This window comes from Carassius auratus, chromosome 20 (genome assembly GCF_003368295.1).
Source record: "Carassius auratus strain Wakin chromosome 20, ASM336829v1, whole genome shotgun sequence".
Classification (NCBI taxonomy): Eukaryota; Metazoa; Chordata; class Actinopteri; order Cypriniformes; family Cyprinidae; genus Carassius; species Carassius auratus.
In genome coordinates, this window is record NC_039262.1 from 5,057,108 (window position 1) to 5,075,896 (window position 18,789).

At 42.6% G+C, this 18,789-nt stretch overlaps 2 protein-coding genes across 2 annotated transcripts; both read left to right on the forward strand.

Annotated features, from left to right (window-relative positions):
- Nucleotides 1–273: 273 nt before the first annotated feature.
- Nucleotides 274–1,260, forward strand: LOC113037813 (trace amine-associated receptor 13c-like). The gene has a single exon (XM_026195161.1). The coding sequence runs from the start codon at nucleotides 274–276 to the stop codon at nucleotides 1,258–1,260; it is 987 nt and encodes a 328-aa protein (XP_026050946.1).
- A 7,676-nt stretch (nucleotides 1,261–8,936) lies between these two features.
- On the forward strand, nucleotides 8,937–9,923 carry LOC113037814 (trace amine-associated receptor 13c-like). Its single transcript, XM_026195162.1, has one exon. It carries the CDS (start codon nucleotides 8,937–8,939, stop codon nucleotides 9,921–9,923), a length of 987 nt encoding a protein of 328 aa, XP_026050947.1.
- The last annotated feature ends 8,866 nt before the right edge of the window (nucleotides 9,924–18,789 follow it).

Consider the following 18,789-nt stretch of genomic DNA (forward strand, 5'->3'; position numbering starts at 1 on the left):
TTTTTGTATAAGTTCTGTGTGACAGTTTTCTAAATCAGTTGATCTCCCAGCTGTATGTTTTTCTCCCTTGATGCTGCTGGTCTTGGAAAGAGTCAACATGTCAAGTGTATAAAAGGCAATTTGAGTTGAAGCTCATCTTTATTGTGGAGCCTAAAGGAATGATGATTGTGTTTCATTCAAACAGCATCTTCAGACGTCTTTATGTCGCACTTGATATGACTTGGGTCAAATGGACAAATACTCTTTTTGGATGATTCTTCCAAATACTTTAAAATGAACATAACAGCAGTGAACCAAAGTGATGTCTGTCAGGAAGATTTGTGTACAGAGAGATCTGTTTCTCTGTCTGTCTATGTGATTCTGTATGTGGCTGCAGCAGCTGTGTCTCTGCTGACCGTGTGTGGAAACCTGCTGGTCATCATCTCTGTTAGTCACTTCAAGCAGCTCCACACGCCTGCTAACATCCTCATCCTCTCTTTGGCTGTGTCTGATCTCCTGGTTGGAATTTTTGTGATGCCTCTTTATTTGTTTCGGCTCATTGAGTCATGTTGGACTTCTGGACGAGTGATGTGTTCAGTTTTCAATTTTGTGACTTTTCAAGCAACAAGCGTGTCTGTTCACACTGTGGCTCTGATAGCAGTTGATCGTTTTTTGGCTTTAAGTTCTCCTTTTCTTTACTCGGAGAAAATCTCACCCACTGTGATCTGCATAACAACTTTATTTAACTGGTTGTTTTCACTCTTTTATAACTTCACTCTTCTGTTTGTTAATGGCAACTTCACTAATGTCATGTGTCCAGGAACATGTGTTTATTTTATGGATGGAGTTTCATCTCTCATTGATCTTCTGATTGTGCTTCTTATGCCATGTACACTCATTATTATATTATACACTCATGTTTTTGTCATTGCTAAAAGACATGCGACTGCTATAAGAGCCCTTCAGGTTCACAACAGCACAGGAGCCTCCAAAAACAGAGTTAGTGACAAATCAGAGCGAAAAGCTGCGATACTGCTGGGGATTCTGGTCATTGTGTTTCTTCTGAGTTTACTGCCGTATTATATTTGTTCTTTAGTGATTCCATACAGTAATGTTGACTTGTTTTATGTCAGAAATGTTGCTGTAATATTTTTCTTCCTGAACTCCACCATTAATCCCATCATTTATGCTTTATTCTATCCATGGTTTCAGAAAAGCTTAAAATTAATTTTCACATTTAAAGTGTTCAATAACGATTCATCCCTGATGAATGTGATGTAACTCACTGAATGTAAGATACAATGCTTCCTCTCTATTTTTCCTGTTGTCTCTTTTTATATTGTCTAGGTTAATATACATTATTTTATTATATTAAACATGAATTTCGACTATAAAACAGCTATTTTATATTTCCTCAATTATTGCAGATTGAGATATATCCAGTTTGTATAAGTTCAAGTCTCCCCTCTGTAATATGATAAAATAGCAAAACCTATGGTAAGGAAAACCTTATATGTGTTTAAATGTTGTACTATATCTATGTTGTAAGCCTATGTTCTCAAGTTACATAATCACATTTAAAGCTCTGACATATCCAAAGCCTTTAATATTTCTTTAAATCACTTGTTAAAGTCATTCAAACCAAAAACTTGGGTATTACTGACCAGTTAATTAAAAGAGCCAACTCATAAGAGTCTTTTGTGTTTGTGAATCAAATAAAGCCAAAGGGAATCTAAGTGTAAAAACTTATAATGGTCCTTTTTTACACATTTGCCCCTGGGCAGAGTGCAGAACACCTAATGCAGTCAGTCCAGTTTCTATAGCAAAAATAAGCCTAATGCAAATTCAACCAATAGCCACATTTTTTGACATCTTGCATTGTCTTATTTTTAAAATAATTTCAACAAAAAGCATCAATCGGAGAGGGATATGGCAATGTTGTCTAATCACAAAGTCTATCTGAGATCAACCAAACTTCTGATGCAGTCATTTGTATTGTAAAGTGGCAGAAGGACAGAACAGAAATATTTCTAAAGAAAGAAAGGTTTAGCACGAGACAGTGCCATTTGAGTGATGGAGAGGGTCATATTAAATTAATTCACCTCCTACGCTTGTCTGTCTGTTCAATCTGTTTTCTTCTCAATGCCTTATATTTTTGTGATAAGTGCATGAGGCTAATTTAAAATTAAGATTATTTTCTCTTTTCTCTCAGAGGTTGAAATTAGTACTGCAGTCCAAATTGAAAATATTGGAGAGTTGTTACAATAGAGCTTTATTAGAGTTGCCATCTTCCGCGAGGTGAAATAATGGACAACACCCCCAAATAAAATTCAAAAAAAATAAATAAGTAAAACAAGGACACAAAAATCAGTGAGGAACTCACAGCTCACACACATATATATAAAATAATAAGGATTATTAGGATCACCATACTAATACTGTGTTTGACCCCCTTTGGCCTTCAGAACTGCCTTAATTTTATGTGGCATTGATGCAACAAGGTGCTGAAAGCATTCTTAAGAAATGTTGGCCCATATTGATAGGATAGCATCTGGCAGTTGATGGAGATTTGTGGGATGCACATCCAGGGCACGAAGCTCCCGTTCCACCACATCCCAAAAATGCTCTATTGGGTTGAGATCTGGTGACTGTGGGGGGGGGGGGGGGGGGGGGGGCATTTTAGTACAGTGAACTCGTTGTCATGTTCAAGAAACCAGTTTGAAATGATTCAAGCTTTGTGACATGGTCCATTATTCTGCTGGAAGTAGCCAGCAGAGGATGGGTACATGGTAGTCATAAAGGGATGGACATGGTCATAAACAATGCTCAGGTAGGCCGTGGCATGTAAGGGAAACAGGTCAATTTAGCTCAAAGGGAATCATTTAAGATTTTAAAGGGAATTTGAACAGAATCACTGTTTCACGGCTGGTCACTGAGACGCCCTGCGATTCACTGAACGAGCCGTTTAATATCAAATCTGCACTGGATATTAGTATCCAAACTATAGTGGAAACACTAGAAATTAGCACAGTAACAAGATCGGCAGTTTAAGACATTAACTTGTAAGCACAAAACACAAGAAACTTCTCTTTTCAATATTAATAAGGCTTTATTAGATAAATCTAAGACATATAAACTAATCTAACACATAAGTACAAGCACTCACACATTCATACAAGTTGCAGTAAGATAGAAAATTAGGAAAGAATGAGTTTAAGAGAATGAAAACATGAAAAATCCCAAGTTTACAGCAATACGTGAAATTGCATAGATATGAACAACCATCGGTCACTTAGTCACTTAATTAACCCTCGCACTGAGTTCCTCAATGAGGTTAAAATTATATTAGATACACCAGTATAGGTCAGAGTCTGGAGGTAAAGTAACTTGCGTCACCTGTGTAAAGGGGTTCCGTTTGTTGTCATTGAAAGGGGGTTTCCTAAGGTTGCTGATTGGCTGGAAGTTCAGTAGTCACTGAAGTGATGTCTTGGGAAGCCCGTGGTTGGGCGTTGACTGACAATGCAGAGCTGTGGGCTGGTTGAAGTTGAATGGGCACTTGAGGTCAGACTCCGAGACACAGCGTTACAAAACTCAACTCAGAACACGAAACTCTCAAACGGAAAAGAAAGAAACTAAAGTAAAAAGACAGAAGTACAGTTTGACGAGACTAAGTGGTGTTTCTTCTTATCGTGGCTAAGTAGTCTCAGGCGTGCAGGTCGACGCACGCTGGAACCGCTCAAAGAACACTAACAGTGATGACTAAAAGCATGGCTAAAAGCAAAGCTACAAGCTAAAGCTAAACGCAAATTAAAAGCATACTAAAATCAGGCATGACTAATAGCAGAAGCAGAGCTAAAAGCTAAAAGCAGAATTGTATGGTGTCATGAGTATTTAAACTGGCCTGTTGGCCACACCTCAAATGTTGTCTTGACCAATTAGATATCATCTTTGCTCGGGGTATCATAAATCATATGTTATCTTATCAAGCATGTGGTCCAAATTTTCCCGCTCTTGCAGGGTTTAATTTTGGACTTGATTCCTATAACAAGAATATGATACATTTGACAAATAACTGATGGTCAGGGCTGTTTCAAGCTAACAGATTCAAACACGTACATACTAAACATGAATATGTATCCTTAAGCTATCCAATATTTATTAAAATCCATACACAATAAGTGATTATAACATGAGTCAAATGTGTGGGTTACATATAAATGAATATAGATTTAAGCGATGGACTGTTATTCATTTATAAGTCATTTTGAATTCATTTTGGTCCATTTATATCTAGGAAATACAGTTTCTGTGCAATTCTCTGACATAAAGATTTCTGTGGAAACCAGAGGTTAAAAGACCCCTTAGAAATTTCAGTCTGGTTCTGCTAGGTGGGGGAAGTCAATCCAAAGATCTTGTTTATTACTCTCATGGGTTTACATGTGCTGGCCGGCGTTGCATTTTGATTACTTGCCCCAATTTGACAATCTCTTCTCCGAATTGAAATTGTCAATAATTGTTCTAGTGGTGTTAATGTTGAAAGCTGTTCTATGAAAGAGTTGGTTGGTTGGTTATCTTGCTTTGGACTTGTGGCACTAGGAATGATTTATGACCTCCTGTTAGCTTTCTGAGGAATTCGGCTCGTGTTTCAACCACAGTCCTGATCGACTCTTTAATTTGTCTGGTTCGGGTCTGATACGCTACACCCAATTGGCATTAAGGGGCCTAAAGTGTGCCAAGAAAAAAAAACAACCCCCACACCATTACACCACCACCAGCAGCCTGCACAGTGGTAATAACGCATGATGGTTCCATGTTCTCATACTGTTTACAAATTCTGACTCTACCATCTGAATGTCTCAAGAGAAATTGAGACTCATCAGACCAGGCAACATTTTTCCAGTCTTCAGCTGTCCAATTTTGATGAGCTTGTGCAAATTGTAGCCTCTTTTTCCTATTTGTAGTGCAGATGAGTGGTACCCGGTGGGGTCTTCTGCTGTTGTAGCTCATCCTCCTCAAGGTTGTGTGTGTTGTTATTTATTTATATTTATTATATTATATTATACATAAGTAAATAAAAGTGATTTTTCTGCTATAATCATCAAAACAATGTCATACCATATTACAATGCATCAAAGCAGTCAATCCAACACAGTCAATAATAACTTAAAGAGGTTGGCACCATTTAGTAAACTGTGGAATAGCTTTGGCTCTTCCTGCTGACTTGAATGGTGATGCTTCCTTTTTGTCAGTTGATGGCCTTTCATTTTTAACTAGAAATGTTAATGCTGCTTTTCTGATGTTCACGGAAGTTTTCCATGTCTTTTTCCTGTGTCACTTGAAATGTTTCCATTTTGAATTGTTGTTACCAAAGGCGAGACACGTGAGAAAAACATAAACGATCAGTTGTGGGACTATATTCTGTTATAAATCGCACACCATTCATTGCTGAAATTTCCACCGTCAGTTACTGGAAATGAAATGAAATTACTGGTTGATATGACCCAATCTCATATAAGTTTACACACGCTTTTCGTCCGTGAATTATGGTGCTTTTCCACTGCATGGTATGGCACAGCACGATTCGGTAAGGTTTACTTTTGGGGGGTTTTCCACTGGGTACTGTACTTGGTACCTGGTACTTTTTTCAGTAGATTACCACCTCGATTGAGGTTCCTAGTGAACTGTTCCATTACCAAAACGTGACATGTAAACTGATCACAAATTGGACGGAAAGAATGTTCACTACCTGCGTCACTGAACTTTTTACAAAAACACAACAGACCCACTGAATTTAAATCAGCAGAACTAACGAAGGTAACTGTTTTGAATGAGTGCACCTTTTTTAACAACCCAGAAATGGCTGTTTTGTTGTCTGTTGAGGAAGTAAAGATGTTCCTTTCATTGAAATCTCTGTCCACATGAAAACGCAAACGCACGCTATGATGCACTGTCAAGTGTATGCCAAATCAACAGGTGGCGATAAAATCTCAACCGTAAAGCCATGCTGGCCAATCAGAAGCCTGAAAAATTTAAAGTAGGTGGAGATAACAGTGCAGGCTCTGAAGCCAAAAGCCCAAAACTCCGGTTTTGCAGTCTACACAATAACACTGCAACTGGAGTTGTAAAAAAAAATTGTTTTCAGTTACCTGGCGCTGCTTTTGCATGTGGACAAATGACCAAGCCACAAAGAAAAGCTGTGGTTTTAAAAATAACTGCATTTGTGTGGACCTGGCCTAAAGCAGTACTAAACTGCAGTGTAAACCCAAACCGAGGCAAGTCGAGCTGTGCCGTACCGAACTACCGAACTGAAAAGCACCACGCAGGGGAAAAGCGCCTTTAGATCTCGCTTAGGACGCACTGTCTGTGGAGGTTTTACTAGGACCACTCCCACAAAAATATGCGGATGACATTCCCGAAACATTGCAGGCTGTAGTAGCAAATGTGTCAAAAAAAAGCAAAAAATTTATACAAATTATGAATGGATTATATACCCTAAAATTTGGGCAACGTGCACTCCTTTTATCATTAAAAAGCGTGACCTTCGCACATCTTTCGAAGTTCCGATATAATCAATGAAGCACAATGAATATTTTATTTACATTGTGTCTGCACTTAGTCATGAGATGACTCACGCGCGTGCAAAACTGCACTTAAAGGTCCCGTTTTTTGTGCTTTTTTGAAGTTTTGATTGTGTTTACAGTGTGCAATATAACATGTGTTCATATTAAGCATGTAAAAAAAACAGTATTTTTCACACAATTCAACTATCTGTATACCGCTGTTTTCACTGTCATAAAAACGGGCTGATGACTTCCTTGTGCTATAAAGTCCCTCCTTCAGAAATACGTAACGAGTTCTGATTGTGCTGGCGGTTCCTGTGTTGTGCAGCCCTCCTGGAAATGTGATTGGGCTAGTTTTGTACTAGTTTTGAGAAGCAAGTGGGCAAGATTTGTTTTGAAAACCTGGCAATCCTGATCTGAACCATAGACAGTAAAAGAACGCACATGCTGGAGATGTACTTATAATCACAGAACGCTTTTACTGATGAGATGATCATGAAAACCGCATTCAATTTTTTTGCACAGCCCTAACATCTAGTTAACAAAGCTAAACAGCGTTGCCCTTTGTGTAATAAGTTACAGAAACTGTTAAACGCACCAACTTAAATAATAAAATACACTTACCAGTTGTGGTCCATAAACAACGCCTTCTCCAGACAAAGAGGGAACTGCTACATCTTTCAAAAATAATCTTTGTGTGAATCCGGCATAAAACTAATTGAGATTGAGGAAGCTCGCTGTCCTCAGCAAAATGTGCTGCACATAGTTTTGCATGTGGATTATAATTTTCGGGAACCGAGTTAAACATAAATTGTAACCATTAATCTCCAAGTACAGCGTCCCTGGGAAGCCCAAACAAAGGTGACTGGACTCCGAGATGAAAATAACAGCGTTTCGACGACATGGCGACAAACACAAACTCAGCTCTTCCTCTTCTCCGTCGGAGTGCAACATTTTTTGTTAATTCATGTGGGCGGAGGTTAGTCAAAAAACTGTTTTAGTGGTTGTTTATATTATTATGTTATTAGTAAACGGGTCGTTTTTTGTAGGCGAATTATGTTAAATGAAATATCTCGCTTGGCATTGAACTTTTAGTTATAAAATTTCACAGATATTATTTATACTCTAACAACAACATACACAACACACTAACTAAAGTTTAAAACATGGCATCATGAAGAACGGGTTCTTTAAAAACTGCAGCAGTGGTGCGTGAATTGTGACAAAACGTTTCTTATTGGCCATTGTGTTCAAGAAATCAACAGATATGTCTGTGATTGGTTACATGGCTCAACGCTGCAAAAACACGTTGAGGGTATTTAGTGCTTGCTCCAATTGCACCAGGCTCAACATTAGCGACCCCCCCCACACACACACACACACACACATGCGTTGGTGTGTGTGAGTGTGTATGTGTGTGTGCTCTTGTGTTTGTGACATATCAGGACACAACTCTGTATAATGACATGGGTATGACATAGGTATGACAAGGAGAGGGTGACTTATGAGGACGTAACCCATGTCCCCATTTTTCAAAACGCTTATAAATCATACAGAATGAGTTTTTTTGAGAAAGTAAAAATGCACAAAGTTTCCTGTGAGGGTTAGGGTTAGGTGTAGGGTTGGTGTAGGGCCATAGAATATACAGTTTGTACAGTGTGTGTGTGTGTGTGTGTGTGTGTGTGTGAGCTTGTTTATGTGGTTAACGAGGACACACATTTGTATAATGACATAGGTATGACACAGGTATTACAATGAGGAGGTGGTTTATGGGGACATTTTTAGTGTCCCCGTAATTCAAAACGCTTATAAATCATACAGAATTAGTTATTTTGAAAATCCAAAAATGCACAAAGTTTCCTGTGAGGGTTAGGTTTAGGTGTAGGGTTGGGGTAGGGCAATAGAAAATACAGCTTGTACAGAATAACAGAATAAAACCCATTACGCCTATGGAGAGTCCCCATAAACCACATATACCAACATGTGTGTGTGTGTGTGTGTGTGTGTGTGTGTGTGTGTCTGTATATATATATATATAAAGGTTTCATAGGATAGGATTTTTGACTTTCAGTTTTTGATTTCATATAGATTCACTAATGCTTTTTTTATGAGCTCTTTGTGACACTTTTCTAAATCAGTTGATCTCGCAGCTGTTTGTTCTTCTCCCTTGATGCTGCCAGTCTTAGAGAGAGTCAACATATCAAGTGTATAAAAGGCAGCTCGTTGAAGTTCATCTTTATTTAGAAACTTCCAGGAGTGAAGACTGTGTTCCAGTGGAGCAGATAGAAACAGCATCTTTAGAGGTCTTTATCTGTGGTTATGCATATATTGCACTTTATATAACGAAAGTCACATGGAAAAATACTCTGTTTGAATGATTCTTCCAAATACTCTACAATGAATCTTACAGCAGTGAACCAAAGCGATGTGTGTCAGGAGTATTCTTGTCCAGAGAGATCTGTTTCTTTATCTGTCTATGTGATTCTGTATGTGGCCGCAGCAGCTGTGTCTCTGCTGACCGTGTGTGGAAACCTGCTGGTCATCATCTCTGTTAGTCACTTCAAGCAGCTCCACACACCTGCTAACATCCTCATCCTCTCTTTGGCTGTGTCTGATCTCCTGGTTGGAATTTTTGTGATGCCTCTTTATTTGTCTTGGCTCATTGAGTCATGTTGGACTTCTGGACGAGTGATGTGTTCGATTTTAAAATTTCTGAATTTTCAAGCAACAAGCGTGTCTGTTCACACTGTGGCTCTGATAGCAGTTGATCGTTTTTTGGCTTTAAGTTCTCCTTTTTTTTACTCAGAGAAAATCTCACCCACTGTGATCTGCATAGTGACTTTATTTAACTGGCTGTTTTCACTCTTTTATAACTTCATTATTCTCTTTGTTAATGGAAACTTCACTGATGTAATGTGTCCTGGAGTGTGTGTTTCTAGTGTAGATGGAGTTTCATCTCTCATTGATCTTCTGATTGTGTTTCTTATGCCATGTACACTCATTATAATATTATACACTCATGTTTTTGTCATTGTTAAAAGACACGTGACTGCTATAAGAGGCCTTCAGGTTCACAACAGCACAGGATCCTCCAAAAACAGAGTCAGTGACAAATCAGAGCGAAAAGCTGCGATACTGCTGGGGATTCTGGTCATTGTGTTTCTTCTGTGTTTACTGCCGTATTATATTTGTTCTTTAGTGATTCCATACAGTAATGTTGACTTATTTTATGTCAGAGATGTTGCTGTAATATTTTTCTTCCTGAACTCCACCATTAATCCCATAATTTATGCTTTATTCTATCCCTGGTTTCAAAAAAGCTTAAAATTAATTTTCACATTTAAAGTGTTCAATAAAGACTCATCACTGTTGAATGTTCTTTAAGTGATTGAATGTAATACTTTTTTATTTTTCAGATGTATATTCAGCATTTTTCATCAGTCCTTCATATTAAACATGACTGTAAAAAATGGATAGTGCCAGAATATTGTGGTGGCTTCTTTTGTCATATCAATGTACATAACCTTTAAAGTCTTGAGAACAAAACAGCTATTGAATATTTTCACCATTACTGTACATGCAATTCATATACTGAGATTGAGATATAACCTTTGTATTTACAATCTTTTTTATTGGTATTTTATCAAGACAGCATAGAATAAACTTACATCAAACAGATCAATATACAACAAAATGTCTTTACAAAAATTTTGATAATTGTGCATTTGTCAAGTGAGCTCTGTAAAGTACCTTGCATTGTATCAAACCATGCCTGGCGCAGACTGATGATGAGTGCACTCGATATAGGATGTATGACCACTGTTCTTAAATAGGAATTGAGAGGTCCAGTTCCCAAATCTCTTTGAAACGCTTTGAAATATCAGGTATCAAAGTGTTAATTTAGTTATAAATGACTGAGATAAGATGTTTATCATTGGGTTTCAGATCAGAGAAGCTGTCTAGTGCATATTCTGGAGGAAGGATTTGGGAAGTGAGGGAACAGTTTCTGCACAAAGTGTCTCGTTTGAAAAAACGAAATAGGTGACTATTTGTTAGGTCAAACCTGGCAGATAGGGTAGAAAAGGATGTAAACACACTCACTTCATACAGGTCCTTGAATGAGTGTATACCATTACATAGTCCAAACAAGATGGTGAGAAAGCATGGTTTTTCAAAATAGGCATATGTATAGATGCTCTGTGTAATCCAAAACATTAAACTGAATCCAAATTCTAAGTGAATTTGAATGACTGGATTGGAAGTAATTTTGAGGATTCTTGTATGAACACAATCTCTGCCTTAAGAAGTTGTAGGGTGACAGTATTTTGCCAGCTTTGACACTGGAATTCATCCCTTTAGTGTTTCACGATATAAATCTTAGCCCTCTGTATTTTGATTTAGTATTATTAGTCATTCACAATAGAAAAAAAACATTGAAACCTTTAACCATGTGTGTGTGTGTGTGTATATATCAGGCACGTGCAGGGGGGGGGGGCGATGGGTGCTTGAGCACCTGCCCCTTTGCCCTTTGGTGCCCAAAGTGCCCTTTTGTCAAAGCAAAATTTCCTCAATTTTTTTTTTTTTTTTTTGTCATAACGTTTCCTTTTGTGAATGCCTGCTCATGCCCAATCTAAATATTAGTAACATTTTGAATAATAATTTAGCCGTCAATAAGATGACCAACATGACCTTTGACCTGACGACGACGACCTCCTCATCCAACCGGGACGATTCGTCACGCTGCACGCGCATTTTTTAATTGTCAGAGGATATTATTTTCAACACCGCGGAAGCTGGTAAGTGGTGTTTCATTCTCAGCGAAGTGATTTTGATATTTATTTACTTATTATTATTTTACAAGAACGACGTGATGTGAGAACATGTGTAGCCTGTAGTGTAGAGCAGTGGTTCCCAAAGTAGGGGTCGCGACCCCACGGTGGGTCGCGGGACCCCGGCGCAGGGGTCGCGAGATGATTTCGATATAGGCTTTATATATTTTTGTTTCAATTAATTTAACTCTTTCGCATCGCACGTACGATCACACCGGTGTGATCAGTCTAGGCTAGTCCCTGGAGTGTACGACCACACCGGTCAGTGCATGACGTGAAATTCAAATGTGCTCTCGCGAGTTGGCTGGCGCTGAGCCAGAGACAAGTGCGCTCAGAGCTGTCATCACAACTTTTCAGTGTTTTCAACCACATAATGTTTATTTTAGGTTTCAGACATATAAGTACTAGAAAAAACAATACATTTAGAGTTTGTAAAATACACACTGATGTCAAAGGAAGAGGCAATAATAATCTTTTTCATTATAATTAGACACATTTTATTCATATCAGATACACATTGTGTAAGTAACTTTAAAGTTTACTCCATTATTCTCCCAGTTCACCAGCCACTTACTTTTATGTATTTCGGGAGAAGTGGATGAATTCACGTGTTGTAAATCCAACAGATCTGATTCTCTGAACTGCGTCTGCGGCACAAACTAAGATGGGGGCGCCCATCGCGCATACAGCTCAACTAACGCGATCGTTATAAAGGTGTTTAAACAACAAAACACTTCCACTTGCATATATTTGACAATCGGAATATCAGCTATTTCATGCCATATCTAACAAATTTGTTAATATTTTGAATAAAAAAGGAAAAATGACAAAAGCAGATCATTCATTCAGCTCTGTTGTTGCTGCGGTATGTCACGTGACAAGCAATGACGCGTCACCATGGAAAGAATAAAGTGACACATCTAGCGGATTAGCATGAGTGTGTGTGTGTGTGTGTGTGTGTGTGTGTGTGTGTGTGTGTGTGTGTGTGTGAGCACGCGTGTGAGCAGCTCAGACTTACTCGACTGGTTCCTGATGGCAGAATAATGAACGAGTTCAACCCAACATAGCTGCACAGTTACTTTCCGAGAGAGAACAGGTGGATATCGAGCAGCTCATGCAGACTTGTAACACTGATTTTGCATGCAGAACAATAAAATATAACTTCGTGTGCTTTGAGACTGGGCATAAAATCGATTTGCTGTACATTTCACGCGACGAGAGGTGTTTTTTTTGGGGGGGGGGGGCAGCAGCGCATTTATCATGGGGTCGCGGGCTAAAAAGTTGGTGTAGAGTAACGTTAGCGTGCTGTTTGAGGGAGAAACGTTTCACAGGCATCGAGGGCAGAGGCGTCATGCCCATTCAAAGATTTCTGAGCCAAGTTGATTTTAAATGCAGCTTCCAAACGACCAAAAAAAAAAAAAACAGCAGAATAATATTTTTTATATATTTGATATAATCACACTGTTGTGATTAGATCGTTCAGCATCAGCTGCTAAATTCAAATCTGTGTTTGCTGGCTGGCGCTGAACCAGAGACGTTCGTACAACGCTTCATGATAACCAATCAACGGTTCTGTTGCGCGAATGCAATGGCCAATCGGAGACGTGCAGAAGAGTCATCATGAAACGCGGTGTTTTGTTCACTTGTTCGCTGAGAGAGAAAAAAACGTCTCCGGTTACTATCGTAACCTCGGTTCCCTGAGAGGCGGGAACGAGACATTACGTCAGCTAAGACGTATATGGGGAACTCTTCCCTTCTCCACTTTCACTGAAATCTTATTGGCTAACGCCAGCTGGGGACAGCTGGCCAATTGACGCGAAGCATGCAAATACTGGCGGGTAAGCGTGCAGTATAAAATGCATGGGCGCGAAAATTACGTCAGAATCACGACTGAACGCTAGCACAGCTGATCACACAGCGACCACGGCGGCTAACGTAATGTCTCGTTCCCGCCTCTCAGGGAACCGAGGTTACGATAGTAACCGGAGACGTTCCCTCTCGAGGCGGTAACTCAACATTACGTCAGCTAAGACGTATATGGGAACTGTATAAAATCCCGCCGTGAGAGCAGTGAAGATAAGCCCTGAAAGGAGTCAATCACCCCCACACATAAGCAGTACAGTTCTAGCCAATGGCCGTGTCGCTAAGAGTGCTTGCATCTGATAGGCGGAACTAGGCCAATGAGACATCTGCTCCGACCCTAACAAAATATGCATAACTTCAAGCAATATATCGAAATCTGCACTAACCAGGGCAGACACAAAGCAATAAGCACTCAAGCATGAGAGTTAAAACAGAGTCGACGGCGTTTGCGGTGACTGCTGCATAAACCATTTAAACCATAACACAGAGTTAGCAGCCATGGTAACTACTGTATAGCTTGTTATAACAGCTTTAATGAATAAAACTTAACTCACCGAAAAACATGTGACGCTACAGAGGGTACATCCAGCTTGTAAAACCTGGCGATTGTGTTCTGGGAAGACCAGCCAGCAGCAAAACATAAATACTGGACAGACATACCTCTAGACCAGGCCCATCAGGAAGCATTTATAATGTCCTTGCAGAATGAGCTCTGATGTTGAGGGGGTACTCCTTCCCCTGGCATTTGATAGCGTCCACGATCCAGTGAGAAAGTCTCTGTTTAGAAACAGCACGTCCCTTATTACATCCACCAAGCACACGAACAGCTGGTCCGACTGACGAAAGGCGGCCGAGCAATTCATATACATCCGTAAAACCCTAACAGGGTCCTGGCGCTCTGAGCATCAGCGTCGCGCGAGGCTGACGGCTCAACAGATAAGGCGGGCAGGGAAACAAAACGGTGTATTGAGTGACTTCGAAACGAAACCCGGTCTCGGCCGGAGAGTGACATTACAGTCGCCAGGCCCGAAACCAATGCAATATCGTTCACCAAACACTCACGAAATTCTCCAAGGCACTTCGCTGAGGCGAGAGCAAGAGGCAAGGCAGTCTTCAGGGAAGCTCCTTAACCGCAATCGAAGCTAATGGCTCGAACGGTAATAGCAGATAGAGCCCTCAAAACTAGAGCGAAATCCCACGGCGGCACGGAAGGCGGCCATGAAGTACACAATCTACTTGCTCCCCTGAGAAAACTGAATACCAGAGCGTGCTTACCGATCGTTTACCCGTAACCGGGGAACGAAAGCGGCAATAGCGGTCACATACACCTTCAGCGTGGATGGTTTCAAACTCCCGCTATCCAACTGTGCTGTAGAAAGCGCAAAACATCCGACACGGAACAGGTCCCCGGGTCAATATAAATGTTCTCGCACCATTTTGTGAAAACTCACCACTTCTGCGCGTAGCAGCGAATGTTATATGATGCTCGCGTCTCAGTAAGTGTGTTTAGCACTCGTCAGTGCAGAGTGTCCCGCTCATTAGGGTCCCCGCAGCGGCCACACATGAAGGTTCCACAGCTCGGGGCTGGGGTGCTATATTGTGCCATTCGCCTGAGGCAGCAGGTCCTGCTTGAGGGGGATTCGCCATGGGGGAGCCATCAGTAACTCTCTCAGGTCCGCGAACCAGGGCTGATTCGGCCAGTTCGGGGCCACGAGTATAACTGATGCTTTCTCCTCCCTGATTTTGCACAACACAGGCAGAATCTTCACAGGAGGGAATGTGTAAGCCTGGCTTCCGGCCAGCGCGATGTCAGGGCATCTCCCAGCAGGGGGGGGTGAGATAGCAAACGTGTTCTCGCTCGTGGCAAACAATCCACTTCCTCCCTCCCAAATCATTAGATCTGATCTTGGGTGAAGCCAACATCTCCTTGAGGAATCCCGTTCCTCAAAAGCATGCTCACTCCACGGTTCAAAGTACCGGGGATGTGCGACGCTCCTATGGAGATTAAGTGTCGGTCCGCCCACAACAGGAAACTCGCTGCCTGTTTGAATAGAGCTCTGGAGCGCACGCCGCCCTGGCGATTTATGTACGAGACCACAGACGTGTTGTCGGTTTGAATCAGTACATGTTTCCGCTCCAATTTCGACCGAAAGGCTTGCAGGGATATTAGGACACCGCTTCCATTATTCCAAACGGTTTTGTGTCACCTTCTCTGTGACTCCGACCACAGGCCCAGACGCACTGCTCCCCAGCCTAGATCGCGTTCGCAGAGAAAAGAACTCCTGGGCTGAACATTTCCGGGCTGTTCCACGGTCTCAGAGTGCTGACGCAACTGTGAATGACCGTAAGTGCTTGTGGACCGAAGACCACGCCCTTGGCGGAACTCGAGTTACAGCCAAAACTGTAGCGGCCGCAATGTAGCAGACCCAGATGGCACACTGAAGAAGCCGCCGCCATCAGTCCCAGAAACCTCTGAAATTCCCTCAGTGCAAACGACCTGCCCAGTCAGAAACAGCGCAGAGTCGATGAAATGCTCTAGAGAGAGATGGGCTTGTATCGCCATCGAGTCCAAACATATTCCCAGATATGTTACAGTCCGACTCGTAAAAACACGCTCTTCTGCATATTCACACGCAGTCCCAGCGTATCCAAACGGCGAAGCATTGTTTCCACGTGACTGATAGCACATCTCTTGAGTGGGCTAAAATCAGCCAATCGTCCAGATAATTCAACATGCGCATTCCGCTCGATCTGAGGGGAAATTTCGCACTATCGCTCTCTCTCGAGCAGACTGAGAACTTCCTGTCGCAGAACAGGACGGTTTTGGGGCAAAGTCAGTGACAGGACCACGCCATTGAACGGGGAGGTCTGCGTTTGAATTGGAGAGAATATCCGTCGTGAATTATTCCCAGTATCCACGGTGAAACGCCCGGGATAGCCCTCTTACCGTCCATGAGATGACACGGCGGACGCGTTACGTCTACAGCCACTGATGGCTTATTTTAATCAGGGCCCCGCCCACGCGAGGCTGGAAGCACTTGGCGGGAGGGCGGGCGCGTCGCGAAATGGTGTGACACTCTTGCGCTATCATGAGGCCATTATAATCATGGACTGTGGCTCTGCGCTGTTTGAGACAGGGCGAGTGACACAACGTTGGGTGCAAGAATTTGTATATATGCTTCTTTAGTACAATTTTTACTCACAAAAACATCATTTAAACACATATAGCAATCGTCACCCATAGTGATGTGGGGGACATGATGCATGTGTCTTTGTGGTGTTGGCACTCTCGCTCCTTCGCGAGGCCATTATAATAATAGGTTGTGGCTCTGCACTGTTCTGAGACAGGGCGAGTGACACAGAGATGAGTGTAAGAGGAAGTAAAGCTCTTTTGTTGATTGTAACATGCTTTTATTGTGGAACTCACACAAACAGCATTCAAACAGACATAGCAATCGTCGCCCGAAGAAACATGGGGGACATGATGCATCTGAACATTGAGGGTGACACCGTGTTCATGTGGTGTTGGCACTCTCGCGAGGCCAGTATAATCATGGGTTGTGGCTCTGCACTGTTCTGAGACAGGGCGAGTGACACAGAGATGAGTGTAAGAGGCAGTAAAGTTCTTTCGCTGATTGTATACCTGTTTTTATTGTGGAACTCACACAAACAGCATTCAAACAGACATAGCAATCGTCGCCCGAAGAAACATGGGGGACATGATGCATTTGAACATTGAGGGTGACACCGTGTTTATGTGGTGTTGGCATTCTCGCGAGGCCAGTATAATCATGGGTTGTGGCTCTGCACTGTTCTGAGACAGGGCAAGTGACACAGAGATGAGTGTAAGAGGAAGTAAAGCTCTTTAGTTGATTGTAACATGCTTTTATTGTGGAACTCACACAAACAGCATTCAAACAGACATAGCAATCGTCGCCCGAAGAAACATGGGGGACATGATGCATATGAACTTGGCGCTTGGGGGCGGGGCCTCCCGCTCACTCACTCTTTCACCGTCAGGGAGACGGCTCGTATGGCGCGCTGGCTCTCTCGCGGCGCGAGGTCTTCAACTGACCCTGACGTTACCTTCCAGGCTCTTACCACTGCTGGTTTCGGCAGAAACGAGCGTCCGGTTCAGAGCGGGGTGCCACTGCGGGTTATTTTAGCTGCTTTCAGAGCCTGGCCCGGTGCATAAGAATATCGCAGAAGAAGACTGGGGTGAGCGACGGGGTATCACATGGCTCACACTTTGGCGCGCTTTCTGCGTCTCTGAGAATAGCTCCATGACGTCACCAAAGAGGCCGGAGGGAGCAACTGGAACGTTTAGGAGCGGCCTACGGTCCGCGTCTTTCAGGACAGCTAGGGTAAGCCATAGGTGCCTGTAAAGATGACCATGAGCTCCGTGAAACAGCGGAGCAGAGCGCTTAATAGCAATCAGCGCGAGATCAGTTGCCGCGTGCAGATCCTGATGACGTCAGCGCTACTGTGCCGCCGTTTGCCTGAAACACCTTGAGTATTGCCCTGGCATGAAGAGCAGAAACTGCACTCGCTCTTTCTAGACTGTGGTCCGGACCAAAAGCAGAGGGAGACAAGCACAGGTGTGTGGTAACAGTCTCCTAGACGGGGGGGGGAGGGTTTCCGTCCCGTCCACGTGCGTGATATGGCCTTCGTAGCAGAGTGGGTGCGCGCCGATTGGGGTGCAGCCCACGATTTCACCACGAGCTCTTGCATGCCTAAATGCCATCTGGTAGCAGCTCGACTGGAGGAGCCACGAGTCTAGTTACCTATCACAGGCTCGTCATGTGCGTTGCAAGCGAGACTCAGCTCCGTGACGACCTTCCCGAAGACCCTGACGAGCTTCTCCTGGAGGTCTCAGGGCCCTCTTGGTCGGGACGGTCCCACTGAGAGGCCGAAACCTTTTTCGACGTCGAAGCGACATGGAGTCGTTTTCCTCGCCAGCTCCGAAGAGGACGAAGTTCGCTAAGCTATAGTCCACCACGCCGACGTCAAACTCGTCTTCGGGCGGGGGAGGGCCCACCAGCGGCTCGCTGGCGGCAGTGGGCCTCATTCCCGCCGTCCTCCGAGCCACTCTGGCTCTGAGGGCGCGCACTGGCAGCTCGGTACAGTGGGCGCAAGTGTTGTCCGTGTGAGAATCCCAGGCAGGTCACACAGAACTGGTGAAGGTCCGAATCTAGCATTAGCAGCCATCGGATGCGGAGAGGAAAAACAGGGTGAGTAGTCCTCTATTGCAACTTCCATGATGACTTAGATAAGACTTCTAGCGTGAAGAAAGAGATTCTGACGTAATTTTCGCGCCCATGCATTTTATACTGCACGCTTACCCGCCAGTATTTGCATGCTTCGCGTCAATTGGCCAGCTGTCCCCAGCTGGCGTTAGCCAATAAGATTTCAGTGAAAGTGGAGAAGGGAAGAGTTCCCCATATACGTCTTAGCTGACGTAATGTTGAGTTACCGCCTCGAGAGAGAAAAAAACTAAAAAAAAAACCTGATGTGCATAATGTAATGTAAAGTGCTTCAGTGATTGTAATGGTAGTTTT